The following is a 24,437-nucleotide window of genomic DNA, read 5'->3' as shown; positions in this document are numbered from 1 at the left end:
CATCGGAAAAACGGAGCAGAGGGTGGCAGAGACAGAGGACTGGGGTTTGCTCAGTACCAATGGGGGAATTGGCAAGATGCACTTGATTTGTGTGGGTGCAAAGAGATGCTTTAAGTATCATTGGTCTGAAGGGAAAACAGGCTGAGTGGGAATGGCAATACAGGATATGGGTAAAGGCAACCTTAACTTAAACACTCCACACATATAAAGGATGCTGGGCCGCGTCTGGAATAAATCAAGGAATTGCTTGGATTTTGGCTTTGTTCCCTTTTGGAAGGTAATTTCAGCCCTAGGCCCACATGGCCCCAGCGCAGCTTTGAGCCCTGCTGCTGCTCTGAGCGCCATAGGCAGGTTTTGGCCATTCTGGAAGGTACAACAGCAGCATCCTGCAGCTAAACCATCACTTCCCACAGGAGCAAGGGTTCGGGCACAGTTGCATGGGACACCGAGGGAAACGATCCAAAAGAACAGGGTTGTTTCCGTCTGGATCCTCCACACAGCCTGCACTGAGGCCAGTGCAGTTCCCACTCAGGGAATCTGGGACATTGCACTTATGGTGCGGAGTGGAGAGCTGCCCAAAAGGAACAGGAATAGTTTCAGTGTCCTCTCCCATTGCACTTCCCTGTGCATCGTGCCCCAAGCAGCCACAGGATGGAGCCCAGGGTGATGGAAGAGCTTATCCCAGCTCAGTCTGAATGGAGCAGAGGATGCACATGCTGGTTGAGGTTTGTTTTCCCCATGCATGGTCCGAGGATGGAGAGCTGGGGCTAGGGGGGGGGATGCAGACTTCCTTAGAGGAGCAAGCCTGGAGCTGGGCTGGGGTAGGGCTGCTCTGCAGCAATGCTTTGCATGCAAGTGTTAACATCAGGCAGTGATGTTGGCATCGCTCTGCCCATAGCCCCACCAGCTGCAGCATCCCAGCCCTGCAGAGAGGCTCATTGCAGGTCAGCACTCAGCAAGTTCTGCTGGGGGAAAGGCAGGGGGGAAAATAACATCAAGAATAGGAAAATAACCCATCTGATTCAAAAGAAACAGCTCTGCAGCACAGCTGAACTGAGAACAGGCCACACGCCAGTAGCCTACAGCAGCGGTTGCAATGGAAGTCATGGGAGAGGAGCACGAGCCAAAGCGCTGGGGCTCAGGTTCCATACAACATGCACAGTGTGTAGCTGACCAACACTATGTCCCAGTAGTGCTTATTGTGCTACCATCAACATGGTTAGGCTTCAGGCTGTCCAGAGACAGCAAGTGGTACCAAACCTGATCAGCATCAGTCTGAACACATCCCGATGCTCCTGCTGTCGAGAACCAATCAAACACCTCCAGAGGATCATGAAAGCAGGTTTCAGATCATGAAAGACTGAAGGCTGGCAATTGAAGACAATGGTGCTTGTGCAGATTTGAAAGGAAAATAAGCAAAGTAAAACCAAACCCCAAAGTTTGGGAGACCTCTCCCTGTTCCAGCCAACTTCAGTATCTGTGGTACTTCAAAGCAAGCATCCCTGCACACATCAGCTACTTGTGGGAAGTATCATCTCCCTTGGCTTCCCTCCTGCATCTGGTAGGGCAAACAGTGGGCAGCAGAGAGGGTGGTCCAAGGAAGGCCCAGGGGCTCAGTACTATGTGCTAGGATGTGAAGAGGAGGTAGTCACAAGCTCGAAAGAGGGGTGGGCTCCTGTAGCAATGGAGCCATGCGTGGTGGTTGGAAATGAACACAAACCAGCCCGAATCTCTGTTTCCCTGCGAGCACAGAGCAGGTCCCTGTTTCTCATTGTTATTAGTGGATCTTCTCAGCAAAGGATGTACCACGATATTGCTCAAGTGTGCCAAATCAGAACTAAAGCTCAAGCAGGACTCACAGGATTACATCAGTGATGCAGGCTTTAGCCTAATCACGACAACACAGATACCAGGCTACGGTTATGACCCACACCAAAGCCAAACAGCTTTTTCATTATTGCAACTGAGGTATCGATATCAAACAAGCAGAATGGGCTGATGCTCCCACACGAGTGCTCAACCCCACCAAGGGTGACCAAGTGTATCCCATTGGGAGATGGAGGAGCCACGAGCCAGAGGTGGTGGGCTGGAGGAACACGGAGCATCACACACACACACAACAGGGATGCTACCACGGCGTGCGTGAGACTAGTGAGGAAGAGGAACAGTCGGAGGGTAACTATTGCTTGACAAAGTTACACAACGGGGTATTTCGGTGGCACCCCTCCCTCCCCCCCCCCAGAAAATAAAGGAGGAATAGAATATATAAAAGATCTGGGTTAGTTTTCAGGTGGAAGTGAGGACAGGGCACAGGGGATGCTCTGAGGAGGCAGAAGAGCAGCGCTGCCCCGGGACCGGAGGTGTGTAGCAAGGCATGACTGCGCTGGAAGACGGACATCAGAGATCTACAGGGGCTTGGCAGAGGATGGGCCATTTGGGGAGGCTTGGGCAGCAGCTGCCTTTAATCACTGGCAACGTGGTTCTCGTTCTGGAGGGTGTGCCAGCGCTCAATCTTCTTGTCCTTGTTCTTCAAGCATTCATACCAGTGTTTCAAGCGCTCCCCCTTAGCCGTGATGCCAAGCTGACAGCCGCCTGGAAGAAAGGGAGAAGAGGAGATAATCGTATTCAGAGATGGTGCTGATGGTCCAAAAATCACTTCCACAGGCGCAGATCCCATATTTGCAGCATTTCTTTCCACCTCCTGGGTTTAAATTCTCATGGGAACAACCAGAGATTCTCTACCTCCACAGAAGACCCCATGGGATGCTGGAGATGGGGAGCACAGTGGGTGTACTCTATGTGACAGCCTCATACAAGCACCCAACCAACTTGTATGGTCCCACCTCAAGGTTCCTCACATGGCAGGTGACCTGCGCATCCCCCCGGTACAGGGAGCACTGTACTGGGTGTCAGGACCATACCCCAAAGCACAAAGACTTCAGCTCACCGATGTAGTCATTTGATTTTCCAATGTCGTAATCCCAGACAGAAATGTCCAGTGATTTCTTGGCCAGATCGCTGTGTTTGATATCATAGAAGAACTCCTGCAGAAGGGGAACATCCGCATCACACCAAGAATCCCAGGAAAAGACACACAGAAAACTTTCCTTCCCTGTGGCACCTCTCCTCTCAGGATCACAAGCCCCTAAGCTCAGCTCACCCCTTGTGTATAAGCGAGCACTTTGCTGGTGTCCTATGAAAGCAGCACCAGCCACAGGATAAGGATGCTCATCCACGAACCCCCTGGCCAGGGTGTCACGGAGCTGGGAGCAGGAAGGCCTCAGTGTGCCCAGTGCTGCCCAGCACCGAACTGGTGACATCTCCCATGGTAAACACAACACAGTAATTAGCTAAGTTGATTTAATCATATAAATAAAACAGATCCCTCCTTACCTCATTAAACTCAGGATTCAACGTTTTCTTCTTAATCTGTGTCTTGTGCTTGGCCTTTTTGCCCATGTCAGGTTTCAGCCAACTGGGAGCAACAGAAAACAGCTCAAAACTCAAGCGCAACAACAGTGGAAGCTAAAAACCCCCGGAGGTTTGGGGCTAGGAAAGGCAACTGAAGGTATTAATGAAGGTATTGGCCAGTCTGGCTCTGCACCTTCTCATATTATCTAAAACAAATGGAAAACCCAGCCAAGAACATGAAATGGGGAGAGAAATGGAAAAACCAGCCCATTAACAATAGCAGGCAGACTGGTGTGTTCAGCTGGGGCAGGCCCTCCTACAGAATGCAGGAAGAATTAGGGGCTTTGCAGCCTGGCTGCGGCCCCAGAACTACGTTGAAGGCTTGGTATTAATTAGATCTATGCTGGAAGATGGTTTTAAAACAGGAAAGCACCATCTTTTGCTTGTGGCAATGGGAAAGGTAAAGAAAACCAGAGGGAGACTGAGAAGGAGAATGGCTCGGTTCCACTGTGCTGCAGAAAGATGTGCAAAATGCTCAACATGAGGGTTATTGAGTGAGTTTTAAGGGAGAACAGAGGTTTGTTCTGAAGGCAAAGAGAAAACAGCAATGAAACCCACAACCAGCAATGGCTGCAGGGTCCTCTCCGTGTCACAGCTTATGAGGTTTGAGTTAAAACAATCTGATTTGCCCATGTTCACAGGAGGCACCCGACAAGCACCACTGCTTGAGGAGACCTGCTCCATGTCACAACAAGGCAACACCAGCATGAACCACGCGGGTACCACTGCCTGTGTTCATTAGGGTGATCCGTTTGCAGCAGGGACATGGCACAGGACAGGGACAGGCAGAGCAGGACAATCCTGGGCTCCCACCTAGAAGCACTGTGTGAGCTTGTAGGGCTGCAAGTGAGGCACAGGCTCCTTGCTGTACATGGAGGGACATCAAAACACCCCTGCCCTGCAGCCAGGGTGGGTCAGAGCTAGAGGGAAAGTCCTCTTGTCCTCCAGCTCTGCAATTGCTGTTGGGTATGTGCGTTAAGGAACCTATGGGGAGTGGATGGAGCCAAGGGCTGGGTCAGCCTCACTTAGTTTCATCCATGGTGGGGCATTACCACCTTGCACAGCATCACTCCTGTGTGAGGTCTCGAGGTGCTTGGGAAACGCTCTCCTGTCTCCAGTGGCTTTGGAAGCAGCTCTCAGCCCTCCAGCTACTCCCCAAGGACCCTGGGGGGCCCCATGCCCTCCCATCACCACACTGGGGCCATCCCCAGCTCCCACTTACAGCTTAACGAAGGGGTCTGAGTATCCGTTGGCATCCATCGCTGCCAGGTGCACGCAGCGGACAATGCCGACAATCAAACCACCCTGCTGGGTGCTGTACATGAGGGACACGAGGATCTTGCCACGCTCCTCTATATCCCCACCACGATCTACCTGCAAGAGGAAGCAGCCAGAGGTGGGGACATGGGGGCTGAGCAAGGAAGAATGCCAACTGCAGGGTAGGTGAGACAAGACGGATAGAAGGGAACCTTGTATCCCCATGAGGGGGGCTCATGCATGAGATGATGGACGAGCATGTTGCTAAGGACTCTTACCTCCTCTTCGTACAGTGCCATCCCACGGGATGAGCCGGTTGTTCCAGCACGCTTCATCTTGAATGGGGAAGGGTAAAAAAGAGACTGCAATGAGTGAATGCACGTGGAGAGGCACCATGCTATGGCAAAACCAACCCCAGGAGCCTGGCCCAGCTCTTCCACTGGACACAGGAGTGGAAGGGGCTCAGATGTGTTCATCTGCTCCATCAGCCTCCAGCAGGCTCAGTGCTGGGGATTGGAGGCTTATGGACACAGCAACCAGCTCTCTTCTCCAGTTTGACATATACCAGCATTGGCCAACAACATCAGCAGATCTGCGACCAGGGAGGTCCCAGAATCACTTCCCAACCTCTCACCTCCCAGCCTTCATGTATCACATCAGCCCACACATGGGTGAGAATCCAGGTCCTGAAGATGCCAATGAAGTCAGGCACCTACAGCTGTGGGCTAGCTCCAGCTCCAAGCTCATCACTAACTCCCTCACATGCCATTTGTTATCAACCTCAACATTACTGGTGGCAGCAAGGGATCTCACAGGAACTCACTGGTATTACTCTCTCCAGGCAGATGTTGAAGTTCTTTTTCTGATTGGCTTTGATTTTCTTCAAGGAAACTCGAGTTTCTCCAATAAACTCATTGTGGCCAAATTTGTCTTCATCGCACACAGAGATCCTGATGGGAAGGGGAAAGGTGAACATCAACCAGGCTGGAGCAGTGCCTGGCTCCAGAGCACAAACCCACTCCTGCCTTGGCAGTGCTCAAAGCCTCCATCCACCTGGCTCTCCTCTGACCAAAAGCAGTCAGAAAACTCCACTCATATACACACTATACAAATCTCTATGGTAACAAAAATAATAGTGATGCTAATAATGTCATATTAAATGACAGGGTTGAAATGGCTTTCTCTTTAAAAGGACCATCAAAACCAGTACGTTCACATGAAGCATGTTGATTTTAACTAAAACCTCTGCATTTCCTATCAACACCCACATTTTGCTGCCAGTGCCCTCCTGAGGAAGGCTGACTTATGATGCTCCATGCGAGGAGCCTCATGGTCCTCATCCCACCCCACTGTGTGATACCCCAGCTCCTCTGCTTGCCTGAGGGTTTTCCTTTGCATGTCCTCATCCGTGATGCCGTGGTACACCAGGGTCTCATTCCACACAGGGTTACGGGTGTTGCGCAGCGTCTTCGTCCTCAGCTTGTTTGACTACAGCACCAAAACAAACCAGTGCTTAATCACAGCCTTCATCTTCTCCCCACCCAAACTTCAGCTCCTGGCAGAGTATAAATTAGATGCTCCATCACTTCTGGCTCACAAGAGATGGTTTGACTGGGCTCTGCAGGGCATCACTGCTGCCTGCTGAGGCTGTCGCGCCGGTGAGCCATCAATTCCAGGTGAGCATCACTGACCTGACAGGGTAGACCTTTATACAAGCACATAATAAAGCACCTCAGCCACCTGCAGTGACCAGGGCAGGCTTCATCACCCGGCTTTATTCACTGCCTGGGATCTAATCCCTCAAGGACACTTGTACAAGGAAAAGTTGCACAGGGTAACAGTGCGGGGCTTGGATAAGGGCTCTTGTGGTCTAAAGGAGATGGCAGCTTGGGAAATGAGGAGCTCTGCTGCTTGTTCACCAAGATAGATCACCAAACAAGAGAGCAGTGGAAATCAAAGCATCTCCCAAGGTCATGACACCGAGATTGACTCTGCACAAGAACAGAAAGTCCCCACATATAAGGTAAACCTGTAAATGTCAATTCAGAGAGTCAGAGAATGCCAGATTGGTTTGGGTTGCAAGGGACCTTAAAGCTCATCCAGCCATGGGCAGGGACCCCTTCCACTGGAGCAGCTTGCTCCAAGCCCCTGTGTCCAACCTGGCCTTGAGCACTGCCAGGGATGGGGCAGCCACAGCTTCTCTGTGGTTTTATTGTCAGTTTTCCCCCTTCTTTTACATTTAGTTCCTCTCAGCAAATCCCTGTTATTTCGTCACAGCTCTATCCAGAATATGCTGCAGCTTCAAAGCAAATGGATGGTTTCAACTCTGGCAATAACTAGAATTATTGTCAGATGTTTTGTGATGCACTGACAGTGCCACATCCTCTGGAGCTCCCCTCCACCCCTAAAGCAGATCCCTGCCCGCAGGATGAACTGTTCCTTGGGTATGGGAGAGCATCTGCAAGCATCACTTTCCAGAGATACTCCCCAGGTAAAACAGCAGTAGTGAGTGACTATGCAAGGAAAACAAGGGGAGAAAGTGATGCGAGAAGGGACCTGAGGAGGCTTTGAGAAAGCTCTGCTCCATCCCCAGCCCAAAACACACCAAACCAGGTAACGCCTCACCTTGCTGGCTCCAGGCAAGAGGTGCAGTTTGACGTAGGGATCCGCCAGGCCATTTGAGTCCATTGGTTTTAAGCCCTAAGAGATAATAAGGAGAGAATGGTGCAGGAATCCTCCTTAGGAAGAGCCAGGGAATAGAAAGCACCACTCATGAAGCAACTGAGCAAAGAGCAGCATCTGTCAGCAGCCACACTGCTTCCATCTCATTGCACTGGGACCTGGGACCCAGATGGGCTTAAACTGGTGAAAGAAGGGGAAAGAGAGGCACTTACTTTGGCCTTGATGAGGGTGCAGTGCAGGGAGCTGTTCTCCTGGTCATAGAGCAGGCTGAACTCCAGCGCTCCCAGCGTAGCTGATGGACAGAGAGAGGAGGAGGTGGAAACAGGACCTTGTTACAACCCCAGCCAACAACTGTGTGTAATCAGCCCTGATTAGTAACGATTAGAAGGATTTGTGGTTCAAATGTAAAAGCCATTTAGTGCACATGAGACTGTGCTGGCATCAGCCAAACTGCACACACACATCCAGCCAGGCCAGAGAGCTCCGGTCATCAAAGCTTTACAGTGGTAGAAGGGCCCAGTTTGGGGCTTTTGACTTCAATATTCCCCATGCAAAGGAGGATGTAACCCATCAAATCCTTCTCAGGGCAATGCCACCCCAGACTCGGGGGCCAGCATCTTCTCCCAAGGCTTGGGGCTTGGTGTTTAGCCCCCATTTTACTTATTGGAAACCAGCTCATGCTTGTCTTCACCAGAGCCTAAACAACCCTGTGTCACAGCTCAGTGATTTGGTGCAAAACCTACTGAAGATCCCACAAGCAGCACTGAACTGAATAGGGACAGCCTGTGAGACCCTACCCTGGCTCCAAGCAGCATTCCCCGAGGACAATCCCTGCCAGAGACCCACAACCTTACAGTGTGAGCCACAATCCTGCAGCAACCACCTCAAAATCCCAGTTTTCCCAAAGAATCCTCTCCCTCCGCTCTGGGTACGTACTGCCTTCATCAGAGTCGTAGCTGTTGGCATCCTCCTCCTCTTCCTCCTGGGGCGGCTGCCGCTGTGGGGCTGCAGACACTGGCTGGATGGCAGATGCCTGTGGGATGCTGGATGCCGGTGGGATGCTGGCTGCCGGTGCGATGGCCGATGGCTGCCGTGCCGGCCTCTCCTCCCTGGCGGGGGGCACGGTGTAGCCCCCTGCCCGCTCCTCCCTCGCTGCAGCCCGGGCCATCTCCGGGGGTCCCAGTGGTGGGCTCGCTGCAGGAGGGACCCCATTAGCCCCCAGCACACTCTGTGCCCCCCCAACCCCTTGCAGGCAGCTGGATTTACCTTGTCTCTCTGGGAACCGGCCTGCCGCACCGGGACCGGGTCTTCCTGCTGCCGGCGGTGCTGGGATAGATGCAGCGTTATCAGAGCATTCACCTCTGTCCCTCCATCACTGTCCAACCCAGCACCAGCACTGCCCCCAGTAGGGGGGACCCTGCCCATGGATGCCCCCTCCCACCCCCGCGGATGAGCATCCTGGCTGCATCCCCAGCGCATCCTACCTGAGGGCGCTGCTGGACCAGGGCCGGGAGCGGGGCTGGCAGCGGCTGGTGGGGGTGGTCGTGGGGCTTGCATGGAATTGGTTCTCTTCACGCCTGCAAGGAGAGGGGAGAATCAGCAACAGCCCCGGGGGGCTTTGCCTGTGTTGAGGAGGGGGTTAGAGCTGGAACTGGCCAGGGAAAGGCAGCAGAGAAGAGAGGGGTTTGGCTGAAGTGTTGGAGGTGACTGCAATAACAGCTCAGCCCCAAGTGCTTTTGGGGTCAGTGCTGCAGGGAGTGGGTGCAGCCTGGGCTGGACCAGGGAGCACTTCATTAGGGGACCCCATGCTGTGCTGATCTGCCTGCAGAAGAGGGAGACACAGGAGAGCTGGAAGAAGGAGGGTGGACACTGAACAAGAAGGATGCACATGGCTGCGGGCAGGCGCTGGTCCGAGCTGGAGGGTGACAAACCCATGATCATCACTGCAATGCCCATCACACCCTGTCCTCCAAACACCAGCGGTGCCTCAGGACGACCCCTGCACAACATCCCCCAAGGCACATGCACATCCCAAGGCAGAAACAGCACATGGGTGCACAAGAGTTACCTGCCCAAACACGAATCGAACCGCCAGCTCCCCCAGGAGCTATTATCCCACTATCCTACCACTGAATATTCCTTTCTTTCTCAGGGAATTAAAGAGGATTTGGACATTTTCCAGCCATTTTTAGCTGCATCAGCTAAATGTGCAAGCTCAGCTCCTGGATGAAAAGTGGTCTCTGAAAGTGCCTCTGCCCTTCTGGAGGCATCTGCAGAGGATGCGGGCACTGCTGATCCCTGTCAGCCGCCCGTTCCTATCACAGCCATGTACAATAGCTTGGAGCAAATCAAACGTTCCTGAAACGACATCCCCATCCAGGCCCCCGCCAGCAAAGCACAAGCTCCCACAGGCACATGTCTGCTCCTTCAGCAGCTCCTCAGGGGACACGTGCCCACCCCAGCAGTGACAGGGCGGCATCACAGCGTGCAAAATGCTTCTACTTCGGCGTCCCAACTCAGTTGCATTTCATCGCTGCTTAAAATTAGCCTGGTAAGCACTGAGCCCACTCCTCTCTTCACTTAGAGCTCTCACATCACGCATGGGGCTTTTCAAATTCATGTCTTTGTGTGAGCCATGAGATGCCCCCTTTGAAAGGAAAAGCACAGCAGGATCCCTGGGACAGGGATCGCCCTGATCCTGCCAACACTCCTGACTCCACCACCGCCAAACTCCACAGAGCAGTGGAAAACCTTGGTACCAGCGTTCAGCACCATGAGCTCCCCAGCATCCCTTAGTGCTGCACCCTCACAGGGCCGCTGCCTTTGTGCTCCCCAGCCCTCTCCTCCCAAGCACACAGCAGCAGGCAGCAGAGCGGCTCTCACCAGGGCTCCTGTTGACCCCGCTCTCGGCAGCGTAGTCGCGGCTCTCCGTGTCCCCACCGGTGCTCTCGCTGCCGCACGGGCCCTGCCGGCCCTCGGCTGCCTTGCGGCCGGCCGCCGCGTAGCTCCCCCTGGCAGCCGCTGTCCCATCGCTGCCTGCAGGGAGAAGGATGAAGGCCGCAGTGAGGCTCATGTCCCAGCCCCAGCACCGGCCCTGGGAGCAGCCGCTTGGGTGATGCCCAGCCGGGGTGTCAGGAGGAGGATGGGTACAGCCACTGCAGCATCGCCCCAGAGCACCATCCAGCACCTATGCAGCAGCAGCAGAGCTCTGCACCATCAAACCTGTGCACAGTGCTTGGGAAAGGACACAGCAAACCATGGGGATACCATGAGGCACAGGGGAAAAAAAGCAGAAACATCCATCAACTGGTCCTTAGCGCACATCAAACCCCTAATGCATCACAGCTGCCGGTCCCCAGGACAGGGGGCTATTCTGCTTTGCTGATCATCTTCCATTTATTAGCGAGACCATGGTGACAGCTGCCTTTGCCTTTCACTTCCATCCACCAGCAGTGGCCATCCCAGCAGATAAATCCAAGCCACACACTCCAGGGTGCTGAGACCGCTTCACAGTGATGAATTGCAACCCACAGGTATGATGGGAAAGGTCTCGGCGCTCACCTGGCTTGTGATGGAGATTGGAGGCATAAATCTTTGCTGTGACATAAATGGGATGTTTATCCTTGCCTGGGCTCTCAGGGTCACCGGGCACAAGGAGAAAGTGAAACACAACAGATTGGAGGTGGGGGAGAGGAGAGGGGTAGAGATGCTGTGATGCTGAGGAGGAGGGAGGAGGGGAACGAGCATCCACCACCAGGAGCCCCGTGGTGCACAAATAGCGATGCCGTAAGTAATTTTCCAAGGGAGCTTTAGGAAAATCATGGGCCTGTCACGAGCATGCTGACAGGAGAGACCTGACACCCCCCCCCCCCGACTGGTGGCTTAATAAAAGCAGCCTTTTGCGGAGCGGGGAAGCTTAAGGGCACCAGTTACCATCGTGATTAAATAGTCTTAATTAAGTGGCTTCCCCAACTGCTGCTGCATGGGAAGATGAAGATCATTACTTGGCACAAGCAGGCTGGGCTCAGCTGGAGCTCACCACCAGCACTCTGAGCTGTGACCAAGCCTGGGTACCTCCAATTGGGGCTCACCCTGACACCAGCACTCCCCAGATGTGTAGGGTACATCCCCATTGCAAGCAGTGCTGCAGGATGGAGGGAGCATGGATCAGCACGAGGCTCTGCCCACAGCCCTGCCTGCAGCCACCCCTGGGAAAGCAAACATAGCCCTGGGATCCAGCCACTAAAACCTCCTCCACCCCAGAGCCATCCCACAGGGGGGTATTGCTGTCACAAGTGGCCCTGGCTTAATGGAAGGGTTGGATGGAGGGGATTGCTCTGGAAGGGGTTTGTGTCCTCAGCCGCTCGCTGCCTCCTCCAGCCAAAGGAGGAGAGAGGAAGAGGAAGGTTTGCATTGCAGTCACTGGGCTATTCCCAGCCAGGAGCAGCTGGTGTTGGAGGGGGATCAGGCAATCTCATCACCTCGGCACTCTGATGCCAAACTGGAAATGAGGGCTTCCTCAGAATTAACTCCCAGCCACAGAGCCTGTCTGGGAGCATCCCTACACCCGGCTCCTGCCAGGGCTGGCAGCAGTGTCTGCGGGATGCGGGTCTGGAGCATCACAAGAGGTTAGAAAGATGAGGAACATGGCTTTGCCCTGGTAAGCAGAAGGCACTGATTGCTGCTGCCTAACACAGCCCCCTCGGTCAGCATCACTTGGATGTGCCCTTGGGGGGCTGCAAATGCTGGAGAGAGCAAAGTTAATCCATAAAACCCCATTGCTGCATCCTCACCTTGCTCTGCTACACATGCATGGCACAAGCCTTGGTGAGGGGCAGCAGCATCAAGAGCTGCAGTGGGGGAAACCCAACATCCCCAGCTCTGCTGCTCCATCCCTCGCTAACATGGAGCCCCTTGCAAGCTTCCTAAAGTTTCCAGGGGAGGTTTCCTGAGGACTGCCATTAAATAACCATAAAACACCTTCCAATCAGCAGCAGGAAACACCACCTACGAGGCAATTCAGCTCAGCACTTTCAACCACAGCGCTTCAGCCCAGGCGTGTGCAGTAGGTGGGGGAGCCCCAGAATAGCTCTGTCCCCAGGCGATGGGTGGCAGCAGCAAGGAGAGGTCCCGGCTGCAGCCTCCCATGGGAAACCCTGCGGGAAAACACCGCGGGGACAGCAGGGAAGGAGAAGGGGGGGCTCAGCACCGAGGCAGCGGCACAGGGGAGGGTGCGGATGCCGGTGCTTACCATCGGAGTCCTGCTCGGCTGCGGGCCTGGCGTCCGCCTGGCCTTGGGGGCACAAACAGAGCGAGAAGTGGTGAAGCTGCAGCCCGCCCGCCCCACCAGCACCAACCCGGACGTGCTGCTGCTCTTTCCCCATCTTCCCTCTTTGATTCTGATCTTCCTAGGCTTCTGCATCACCATTCACACCCAGGCACTGTCTGAACCCCCAGCCAGGCTCCTCATACCCACCCAGTGCTGCTTTGCACAAGGATGTCCCTGCAAACCCGACCACCCTGACTTGGACAGCCCAAACAAAAAGGCAGGGAGGGCAGCAGAGCCATTTCTGCACCCTGTAGAAAACAGCTCCACAGCTGCTCTGGATGCTTTTTGCTAGGGCTTGTCCTTGATAATGGTGGGAGGAGACCCAACACCCCTGGCCCTTGCAATGACAGTCAGCATCTGCTGCCACCTACCTCTGGTGGGCACACGGGACGGGGGTTTCTGGTCCTGGCTGGGTGGCTCTGATGGGCTGGGTTCACTTGGGGCTTGGGGTCCCTTGTTCTTGCTGATGGGCATCGGCTGGGGCAGCATTTGCTTGGGCAAACCCTTGAAGAACCAGGCGCCAGAGCGCTTCCATACCTGGAGAGGGAAGCAATGGGATGGAACATGTCTCAGGGGGATGCTGCATACAGACCTGGCAGTCTTCATCCCTTCCATCACCGGGGTCCCCCTCCAGGAGGGAACAGGGAGCAGATGCGCTCCCATATCCCCCTGCTCTGCAGTCACCCTGCTAATGAATAAACTCTTCATCTTTTGCACCCTGTAGATGGCAAGGAGCTGATCTCTGGCCACAAAGGCCTCTTCAACCCCAAGACTTTGTTTTCAAAAGAAAAATAATGGAATTCTATATAGAAAACAAGCTCATCCCGTAAGAACCAGGCTCAAGCAGCTGGGTAATGCTTAGAGGTGCTGGGAGAGAGGCTGGAAGTCCCTGTGAGCATCCCCCAGTCTGGAACTGGTCCCATCTTGGCAGGCTGGTGTTGGGGCCATGCACAGGATGAAACCAGGGGCAGGGACCATGGTGAAGCACCAGGGATGCTGCACTCACCTCCCGCTGCTCGGAGCAGATCTTGCAGAGCCAGATAGCGTGGGGCCGGCTGTTGGTCTCCACCCCGCACTTGGTGCAGACGTTCTGCAGAGGAACCAAACGGTTTCTGGATGCCACCGAAAGGTGCCACCACACCAGCACCAACCCATCGGGAGCATCAGGTTAATGAGAGCGGCTTAACAGCAGGTCCCCCAGTCAGTGACTGCAGGTGGATGTCCCCTTGTGCCGTGAGCGGTGGGATGCTGGTAATGGACCCGAAGAGCGAGGTGCCCAGTTTTGCACTGGGGGTTGTCCGTGTGGGTCCGGGGGCACAGGGAGAGCTCTCACCTTCTTGCAGTCCTCGCACACCACACAGGCAGATCCCCGTGAGCCCAGCTGCTCCCCGCAGAGGATGCAGCGGTTCACGCCGTCCCCCAGCACGCTGCGGCGCATGTCCTCCAGCCGGGTCATGAGGCGCCTGCAGGAAAGGGGACAGGGCTGTTGGGAAGGGCAGCGTGCAGCCGGGATGCAGGGATCCTGCTGCCTTTGGTCCTGCTGCTCCTTTTCCTGGGGCAGCTTCTGGCAGAACAGTTATGGGAATGCAACCAAGGGAAAAGACATACCCCAGGGGACATGTCCAAGTATTAGAGTCCCCTGTAGCTTTACATACAGCATGACTACTCACTGCCAGAGAGCAGATACCCAGCTCCCACGTGCGTAAAATCCACCTTTGCATAGGTTTGGTGTCAGTGAAACAGCTTTTTTTTCCCAAATGGAAGTTTTTCCACCCAATCCCAGCAACTGCCTGTGGAAGAGGTGGGAGAGGAGGTCTTGGAAGGGCTTTGGCAGGAGGACCGGATGAATCAATTCATTTTCTCATTTTCTAAGTAAATATATTACATACAATTTACTTGACAGTAACTCTTCGCCCTTTGAGTGAGATGCCAAAAGCCCACTGGAGAGCAGGCTATAAAAACACATCTGTCTCCTGCAAAGGTAAGGAAACCCCCCAGTTAAACAACTTCTGTTGCCATGGCAAACGCAGTTTGCAAAGCCAGAGCAGGAGCGAGCTGCCCGTGGAGCATCCGAGAGCTGGCGGCGCCTTGCGTGCTCAGTTAACCCAGAATCCTGGCCCTAAAAATAGCTCCAGAAGGGGAAAGTGATGCATTATTTATGGCATTCAGTGAGGAAAAGAAGGAATGAAGAACGGGAAGAGGAGGAGACCCAGGCCCACCATAGAGAGCATCAGCCCCCCTCACCCTCGGCAGCCTGACCCGAATGCAACACAGCCGCTAACACGCCATGCCATAGAAACCACCCGATGTTTAAAAGACATCTCCCTACGTGTCTGATGACAGCTTCAGATTTAGGGCAGCTCAGCTGCCACCACCCCTGAGTCGCTCATAAACAATAAATGAGCTGCCCATAGAGCGGGTGCTACTGCGGTTGGTCTCCAGCTGCCCGCAGGATGGCCAATAGCCCTAGACCGCACATGGAAAAGCAACGGTGGTGATGTACAGGGGTGCTTGATGAAGGAAGAGCTGCAAGAAGGGAAAAATAAAGCATCATGGAACGTGCAGCCCGTTACAGGTCATAAAATGCCTTGTTGGAAGCTCACTGCAGTCAACAGGAGCACCTTGAAGCACTTCATCAGCCACCAAGTCAAGCTCCATGATTTAGCATACATTATCCGACCAAAACTGTGCTATTATTACAGCATCTCAATTAAGTGGAAGGTATCTACCATGCTAAAACCCACTGGAGAATTCCCCATTCCTCCCTATGCAGGTGCTGATCCCCCTAAGCTCAAGGGCTGATGATGAGGAGATGCCTCCTGACAGTTCTTAACCAACCTGCAGCCCCTTCCCAGTGAGGAGGCAGGAAAGCTGGGCTGGGCATGCAGTGGAGCCAGACATCAGGAGGAATCGGTGTTTTCACAGCTACGGTGTCACCAGACAGCAGATGGGTGAGCTTGCAAGTTCCTTCAGTCTTCACAGCCTGAAGTTTCAGCAGCACCATGACCACGGGCTCTCTAAATAGAGCAGCTCCGGTTCTCATCCTTTTGCTCAGAAATAACACCCTCAGACCATTGAAGCAAGGTGCTTCAGTGCCTTTCCACATTGGCCTTAATGGGGAAGGGATCTGCCAGCCTAACTCCCTGCTCCGGCGTTATTCCAGGGAGATGCAGCTCGCTCTTCCTGCCCTCCAGCATCTGCTCACTGCTTTGCAGATCGCAGGATCACAGGAAGGTTTGGGTGAGGAGGGACCTTAAAGCTCATAGCTGATTTCTTCCTATGGAATAAGTCAATTCTAGGGCCCCCATCTGCCCTTGGTGCCTTCCCAAACTCTGCAGCCAGTACATCCTACTGCAAACGTGGGGACCCAGAGAGCTGCAGCATCCCACAGACACCCAGCCAGCAAGGAGCGGTATTCCAATTAAAACCTGGAAACTGGCTGCTCCCCAAGCAGTTCTTATTTAAATGAAGTGAATCATAGCACGGTTGCTCAAAGCCAACATCCCACATGCAACGCAGGGTCCCCACAAAGAGCCCCCGACAGGAAATAACCACAGCATCCAGCTCCTGTCGCTGCGCCTTGCTTCCACCTCAACAGGAGACGCGTTTTGGGGGCAAAACCTTTCATTTCCCAGCACAAAGCACATGCACAAGCCCCGTATCTTCTGCAATCCACCCCTCCCACTGCGCTGCAAGAGCTCTGCTCCAAGAGCAGCAGCTTCCAACTGGAAATCTGCAAGCCCAAACAAACTTATTATAGAAACTGGAACAAACGGCACAATCAAACAGGGGGGGGAAGCTTTTGCATTTGAAGAGATTCATTATTTAGCTGCAAATTCTTTTGCAGTCTCTCATTTACCAGAAGCAGCTCCTTAAGAGGCTTTTTAACTATTGGAAGAGCTTGAGCAGTCAGTACACACACCTGTGGCACCAGTTTCAAACCAAGCACCTTTGCCTGATTCAAACACCTGCTCCAGATGGAAAAAATGGGCTTTTTTATCCCCCATTCAAACCCTGCCAGGAGAGGACTGGATAAAAGGTTATGATTGAAGTCCTGGTGTGAAGCCTGCAGAAGAGGGCAGGACTTGGGAAAGGGGGGATTGCACCGAGACCCATGGGGTAGGAACCTCCTGATTAAAGTGAAAACTGGGAGCAAAAAGCCCAGGTTTGGTGTTGATTCCATCCAGAACCACCCTACATGCATGCCAGAGCCCCACACTTGTGCTGTTGTCCTACTGCTAGCCAAAGGGATGCCCTGTTCCTGCCCAGGTAACAGCCAGGAGCAAGATTTCTATCCTCCCAAAGGCTTTTCTCTCCCCTAAATATCATTTTCCCCCTTCATTTTTAGTGCACATAAATAGCCATCCAGTTCATTCCTCTCCCTTGCACATCTCTAGCGCTATAGCAGCATCTTTCTTACCATTACACGCACTTCAAAGTGCCCATCCCTCTGGCCTTTCTAACTTCAAAGAGCAGGATAAAACGCTTCAAATTGTTAAAACATGGGAGAAAAAAGCCAAAAGAGGAGTAATTGAAGCCAGTGGCAGGGAGCTGGCTAAGCCCAGCATCGCTGCTCCTGGAAACAGCCCTGCAGAGAGCAAGAGCATCCGTCATCTGCCAAAGAAATACGAGTTAGGAATGATGGAAGCAAGATATGAGAACGGGGCAATACGCTACGTCTGAAACGCTTAACATGCACCTGAGATAACAGCAATAAACCAGTCCCTTGGGAATACAGTGTCTGCCTGGCCCCATAAATACAGCTTGGTGGAAGAGAAAGGCGAGGGCTGTGGGAGACCTCCCCTGCTACCACCTCCTGCCTGCACCAAGGAGCCCACACATCCCATGACTGCAGGCAGCAGAGGGTCTCCCAGGGATGCAGCAAGGGCTGCTGCAGGCTGAGGGACCACTTCAGGCTGGGATGAATCCTAAATAGGATAGAAACTCCCAGGGCTACAGCACTGACATTGTCCCAGCAACCCGGATTGGGACAGAGAGTCCCTGGCACTAAGTGCTGATGACCTGGGGAAACAAGACTTCACAGCAGGGCAGGCACGTTAGAGTTTGCTGTGTTTAAATATTCATTTCCACTCTGCAGAACCGAATGGCTAAAGACGTGCCTAATGGCTTTTAAATAGCGTCGGCGAGGACATTTAATGCAGCAGAGAAAGAGCTGCTGCAAGGGGTGGGAGAAGAGCCTGATGCAGGGCATCAAGAGCCAGGTGAGCCCCATTGGGGAACGGGCCCAGCCACCGCTTACATGGCAAAACAGGAACTGAAGTAAAACACAAAGGAGGACACGGAGTGCCTCCAGAACGAAGCACTGACTTGCCTCCGTGGGGAAATCGTGTGCCTTAAAGGGCTGAATATTAAATTAAGGCTAAATTTAATGGTATAAAAGAGGCAAGAAAAGGAGCCAAGCTGCAGATTAAATAAAACGTAATTAAAACCAGGATGAAAAATTAGAAGCAATTTTCTGCCCTTACAAGCACACATGTAACCAAAGGTAAAAGCATCAGCTGGGCTTCTGCAGCTCGACTTTCAAAGCTCATCCTCCACTGAGAGCCCTATGGAGGGAAGATGCCCAAGGAGGTCAGGGGATTCATGCATTTCAAAGTATCCCATGCTAGCACATCATCCCAGGGGCTTGTGCCTCCTGTGATCTGTTACAGGGAGACTCATCCCAGTCTGAGAAATAAGAGAGGAGAGGTTTTTTGGGGGAGAGAAACCAACACAGAAATGCAAGCAGCTTGTGAGCTGTCTCCTGGCCATGAATTAACCTCATCTCTTCTAGAAGCTGGCATCTCAGGAGACATTTCTGTCTGCCTCCAGCAACCCCCCTGCCCTTCCCAGCCCCTGTGTTTGTTTTTGTGTTGTCTGAACACAAAGGAAGAAGGTACCAGCCTGTGGTCCCCAGAGAGCATCTCTGATGCAGGCCAGCGGGGTTAATGACTTAATCCCCTGGGACTCCAGCCATCTGCTCCAGCTTTATGCATGTGTCATCCCTGCAATAAGTAGCCAAATTAAAACCCCTGCTGGAGAGCTGGTGCTCTTGGAGGAAAGGTGAGAGGCTGTGACCCATGGGAAACAGTCACAGCATCGCCCTTTGAGAGGCAACCGGAGGGAAGGGAATCGCTGCGGCCAGGCAGGGGCACAGCGCACCCCAGAGCGATGTGTCGCATCAGCCCTGGGAGAACCAGCTCCGTGCCATGAGGTGCTCTCCAGAAATGGCAATTCCTAACTTTGGATGGGGTTTAAGGTATTTTCTTTGGTGCCCAGAGCATGATGGAACCTCATTAGGCGGCAGAGCAGCCTCGGTGGGTTATAGATACAGGCATATAATGGAGCCAATTAGTGCCTGCATATGCTCCTGTAACAGCTGCGAGGCATGGGCTCCTCATAGACCACAGCTGGAGCATCACCACCACAGCAGGAGACAGCACAGAGGGACCCCCCCCAAGCACAAGCCCAGGCCAAGCAGGGTGGGAGAAGGGAAGGGAGTGGATCCATCCCTGCTCCAAGTCCACTTTGCCTTCTGCTCCTGTTGCCAGCCAACTTTCAGCTCTTGTGCTCCTAAAGTAGCCCAAAGGATTATCCTAATCCCCAGAGAGTTGTAAAGTCCTTCATCAGCTTGCACTGTCACTGTTTAAGGTGATTTCAGCTCCCGTTATCCTTCTCTGCGCTACGAGACAATGACCCAGCCAAAATAAAAACACACACCAAAGTGTCCCTGTCCTACAGACCTCATCAGCATCCAGCCCACGTATCCCATGGGCCTCCATCCATCCCCAGCGCTAAAAATACTCTTCTGCTAGATTCATTTGAGCAAAGACCAATTCCACAAACATCTTCTCAACAAGGAGCATCGATTTGTTCTCACCCTGCCCTGGCTGATGGAGGTAAGGGACTCGTGGGACGGCGGATACAGGAGAGGGGACATGAGAGGGCAGGAGATGGATGGCATTAAATCAGGGGGGACTTTAAAGCATGAGGAGGTTCATTTGCAGCCAGCTGGAGACTTCATGATTGCTCAAGTATTATACATAAAGCTCAAATGCACACAAACCCACATCCACTCACAAGACAACTCCAAGTATTTGCCACATGTTCCCCCTTTGGAAGGTGCATTCATTTCATGTAAGCTATTCCTTATATTAACCAAACCCAGGTTTTTAATGGATCTTCCCTTCTTTTATCTCTCACACTATGGAAAATCCCAGAAAATGAGGCTTTCTGGGAGCACCTCCCTAGGGCAGCCTCTCTGACCTCTCAATCACTGCATCCTGCTGGAGGCCACCCTGGCAAACCCAGGTTACTCTGCACTGTAAGGAGCTATCCCGGATAATGTCCGAGCAGCTCCTGACCCTGTACGAGACTGATGCAGACGCCGTCCCCTGCTCCTGTAGCTGCACATCCGACAGCTCCTGTTGTGCAAGCCAACAAACACAAAGGAGTTGGCAAAGCTCCTGCTTCGCCTACGTGCAGGAGGCGAATCAGCTGCGCCTGCACATCCGCCAGCCCTCCCCTGCTCTACTCCGAGCAGGCACCAAGTCCTCCACCGGCTTTTTCATGAATGAGGAGGAGAGAACCTCCTCCAGCTCGGATAACGAGGGGAGAAGGGAGAGTTCCTGCACGTTTGCAGACAGCTGCAGGGGTGCACGATGCAGAAGCAGCTCTCTCCCCCCACACTGCTGAAGTTGATGTAAGCATAAGCCAAAGAGCATCATCACATTGGAGAGTGATTCTTATCTTGTAAATGGGCAAAGCTGGGAAAACGCTGGTTGTAAGCACTTTCTGGGAATGAATCACCACCATTCATAGCTGCTTTCACCTGCTCTATACTAGAAAGCCAGGAGAGGAAAGCAGGGAATGTTGTAATGTGAAGCTGGGGTGCTGCCCTGAGCCCAGGGAGCAGCACATCCATGGGGCACACACTGAGCCCAGGCAGTGTCAAGGCAAAATCTTCGTATGCTGTTCACAAACCTGCTCCCAGCAAAGTAATTCTAGAGACAAGTAAATAAATCCAGGACTTCAGAGGCCGCGGGTGCAGCCGGAGCATCCCGGGACTGCACCACAAACACACAACATTGAAGTGTTACCAAGCAGCTGGGGTGATGGATGAAAGCTCTCTGAGTGCAGGCAGGTTATAGAAACCCAGCCTGGTTTGGGTTGGAAGGGACCTTAAAGCTCATCCAGCTCCAACCCCTGCCACGGGCAGGGACCCCTTCCACTGGAGCAGCTTGCTCCAAGCCCCTGTGTCCAACCTGGCCTTGAGCACTGCCAGGGATGGGGCAGCCACAGCTTCTCTGGGCACCCTGTGCCAGCGCCTCAGCACCCTCACAGGGAAGAGCTTCTGCCTAAGAGCTCAGCTCAGTCTCCCCTCTGGCAGGTTCAAGCCATTCCCTTTCCCTGTGCTTCACCAAGCAGCTGCCCTGCAGAGCAATGCTCCTGTTTGCTGGGGAAAGCCATCCCCGAGCTTTGACACTCTCTGAGGCAGCAGAGAGCTCGGTGCCTGCCTGGACCCGAGCATTTTCCCTGCAAGGAAAAAGCTCAGCAGTCAATGCTTAATCTCAGCAAGAATAAAACGCTGTTCAGTAATGAAGAGAGGCGTGATGCCTGACGAACGGGATTACTGTGATCCCCTCCAGAAGCCATCCCCAGCACAGCAAGTCAATACCTAATTATCAGCATTACTTCACCTGGCACCTTCGCCCAAGCAGGGTAGAAATGCGGTAAAAGCAAACACGGGCACTATTTGTCCTCTGCTCTATGCTGAGTGCATCAGCACCATGGATACCCCCAGCACCCACCACTGATATTGGGTGATTCGCTATGGATGCAGTTGGGGCAGCACCAGCACCCCTGGTCCCAAAACATGGCCAGCCCTGAGGCATCACTCAGACGTGTTCAGCTTTGCATTCAGCATGTTTCTGGGTGGCAGGAGGGGTTAACCACAGAGACACGTGGCTGGGAGGGGGCAATGGATCCGTCAGTGTTCCCAAATCAAGACAAAACACATTTTGGTGAGTTCTGGCTTCGCTCACGCTCACAGCAGCTCGGGCTCAGAACTGGACAAAGATCTCCTCTAAAGGAGCTGCTGTTAATGATCCCTTCTGGACCAAGTAGAAATGGTGAATTCCTGGTCCAGAGCACAGCAGCACACGGAGCAGCTCCTTCCCCTGCTTACAGGTTCCTCCTGGCCAAGGACCAACGCCAGCTCCAAGAGATCCCCTGCAGGCTCCCTTGCAGGAGAAACACTGCAGTGCAGTAGCTGCTGGCCAGGAAAGCAGCCAAGTGATTGTCTCCCCCACCAGCACCAGCACCAGCACCATTCATGGTCCTTCCCATCCCACCAGCACCGTGGTGCCGCCATGGCCTTACCCGATGCGCTCCTGCTCCATCTCCTCCATCTTCTCGGCCCGGGCAATGACTCTGTTGATGATCTCCTTCTCCTCATCCGTCAGCTCCACACTCTTGCGCTGCCGGTCGGGTTGGCCGCCCCGAGCGGTCCAGCCAGCGGGGGCCCTGCAGAGAGGGGGGGAGAGGGCTTCATACACACATCATGCGTGTGCACACACACGTGTAGACGGGCGATAACCAGGCACTGATTCCCAAGCACTACATCCCCATCCTCTAAGCTTTCATCTAGCAAATGGCCCCAGCCCATGGTGGGAGCTCTTCTTTCCATTTTGAGATGGGTTTCATATGGAGACACTCATTTCCGATGGAAAAAACAACTTCCCTCGCAAAAATACCCTTGTTTCCATATTAAGCATTAACTGACACAGTTAAATTGGCCCCCTGCTCCCAGCAGGTTTGCCAGCGAGCTGCCAGGGTGATGGCCACAGGAATGGCTGTTGTTTTGGGTACATTTTATCAAACACGGGAGCTTTTCCTCTCCTGACATCATTTCCAAAGATCCTTTAGCAGAGCGAGTGCAGCCGGGGTGTCAGGCAGCTTTAACCTGGTGGCACGGGACCATCTGCCACTCAGCCTGGCAAATTAGCAAGTGGCAGAGGGGAAACGTTAACCAAGGATGTGAAAGCAAACACCTCTCCTCCCCTCATCTTTCTGCTCATCTGAAGACCTTCCCTGGCTGTTTTCCCCCTGGGCTGAGCACACCAGCACAGTCTCAAGCCTTAGGTTCATTAAAACCCTGTGCAACGCTTCCCCAGATTAATTGCTTTTTCCTTGCATCCAGAGCAAGGTTTTTCCTCTCCTCTCAACACCATCAGAGCATCAGGTGAAGAGCAATAGGACAAATAAAGCAAGCGAGATACTTACTGCTCCTTCTCGCTGCTGGGAGGCACAGGAGAAAAGAGGGAACAAGGATTAGGTGAGAGAAAGGATGAGGACAGCTCTCCCCACCTCAGGGTGATGATGCCCAACAATCCATGGATCCCTGCTGCTCCCTCAAAGCAATGTGGAGCAGTGAGATCCAAACATGAGCTTCTCCCAGCCCCTGTATTGCCCAGGCACCCAAAACCAGCACCCACCCATACAAAACAAGGGTCTGCTGCAGCAGGATGCAGCATCACCCTGCATGGTGGCCCCATTGGAGGGCATGAGGATGGACAAACAGGGTTCCTCAGAGGCACTGGGGCTGCTGCACACCCGTGGGTCTGTCCCCACCACCTTTCACTGTGGCTTAGGAGGCAGTATGGCAAAATGCCCCCACCCAATGAATGCAAGGCCAGTGTTCCCAGAGGAAGAACAAGGCTGGGTGCACCCCAAACACATCCCACCCCTGGGGACTTCCCTTCCTCCCTCCCTGCTGCCCCAGCAGCATCCTGCAGTGCCCAGTCCCTGCTCTTACCTGGCCCTGAGAGACATGGTCCTGTCGCTGGGGCACATCCACCGGTCAGAGCTGCCTCCCACCACCGCGTCGGTCATCACCGGCTGCCCAGGGGATGCAGGAGCCCCAGTGCTGCACTGGTCAGCCTCGGTGCACCGCGGAGATCAGACAGCAGCGATGCCGATGGAGGTGTCCTGCTGCTGCCAGGCAGGCTGGGGGGGAAAGAACCAAACCAAACCACATCAAATCACACCGGGCTTTGGTTTTAGCATTGAAGAGCAGGGAAAGGAGCAGGAATGTCGCTACAGTCACTGTCTGGATGCTGTGCATGAGATGCAGGAGCCTACAAGCAGAGCCCTCCCAGGAGGGCGATGCAGTCACACTCCATGTGCATGTAATTAATGAGATACCCGACCTCACATTAATTACAAGGCTTCAGAGCTGGGAGGGAAGAGGCTGCTTCTGTTTCATAGGAAAACCTATGAAGTAGAAAACTTTCTCCCCCAAAACCACATCCCCTCTGGACCAAAACTCCTCTTTTTCAGCTTTGCAAAATGAAGCTGGGAGAGGCGCTGGAGGAGGATGTGGCAACCATCGTGTGATAACAGGACCCAAACATGGTATTCTACTTATCTCCAAAAGATTCATCAAGAGAGGGACCTCTTCAAACCCTTCTCCTTTCAGAAAAACTGACAGCTTTTGTTAAAAAACACCTTTATTCAGTTTATCCCCATTTTCTGGGGATGTTTTACCCCTCCACCCACCACATGGGGATGGGGAATGGCTGGCAAAGCCCAGGTAGATGCTGACCAGCATCACCCATGGCACAGGGATAGATCCATGTGTGCTATCATCTCAGGGGTAACCAGTGGTTTTACAGTGGTGAACACTGCACGCAGAGCA

The 24,437-nt window shown here is 53.5% G+C and overlaps 1 protein-coding gene across 1 annotated transcript; it reads right to left on the bottom strand.

The window, feature by feature from the left end:
* Positions 1–1,915: 1,915 nt before the first annotated feature.
* Positions 1,916–23,696, bottom strand: RPH3A (rabphilin 3A). Its single transcript, XM_061374776.1, has 20 exons — positions 23,556–23,696; positions 23,024–23,038; positions 22,121–22,264; positions 14,073–14,202; positions 13,746–13,829; positions 13,111–13,276; positions 12,662–12,703; positions 10,294–10,446; positions 8,895–8,987; positions 8,677–8,736; positions 8,347–8,604; positions 7,623–7,702; positions 7,354–7,428; positions 6,107–6,216; positions 5,552–5,678; positions 5,007–5,063; positions 4,694–4,845; positions 3,394–3,475; positions 2,948–3,044; positions 1,916–2,592 (listed from the first exon to the last, which is right to left on the bottom strand). The coding sequence occupies exons 1-20, from the start codon at positions 23,630–23,632 to the stop codon at positions 2,462–2,464; spliced, it is 2,133 nt and encodes a 710-aa protein (XP_061230760.1). The 5' UTR covers positions 23,633–23,696; the 3' UTR covers positions 1,916–2,461.
* Between the last annotated feature and the right edge of the window lie 741 nt (positions 23,697–24,437).

Source organism: Neopsephotus bourkii, unplaced genomic scaffold, assembly GCF_033783945.1.
Source record: "Neopsephotus bourkii isolate Nb327-2 ecotype Australia unplaced genomic scaffold, CSIRO-AGI_Nbou_v1 NB_1652, whole genome shotgun sequence".
NCBI classification, from domain to species: domain Eukaryota; kingdom Metazoa; phylum Chordata; class Aves; order Psittaciformes; family Psittacidae; genus Neopsephotus; species Neopsephotus bourkii.
This window is presented reverse-complemented; position numbering and strand designations above follow the sequence as displayed.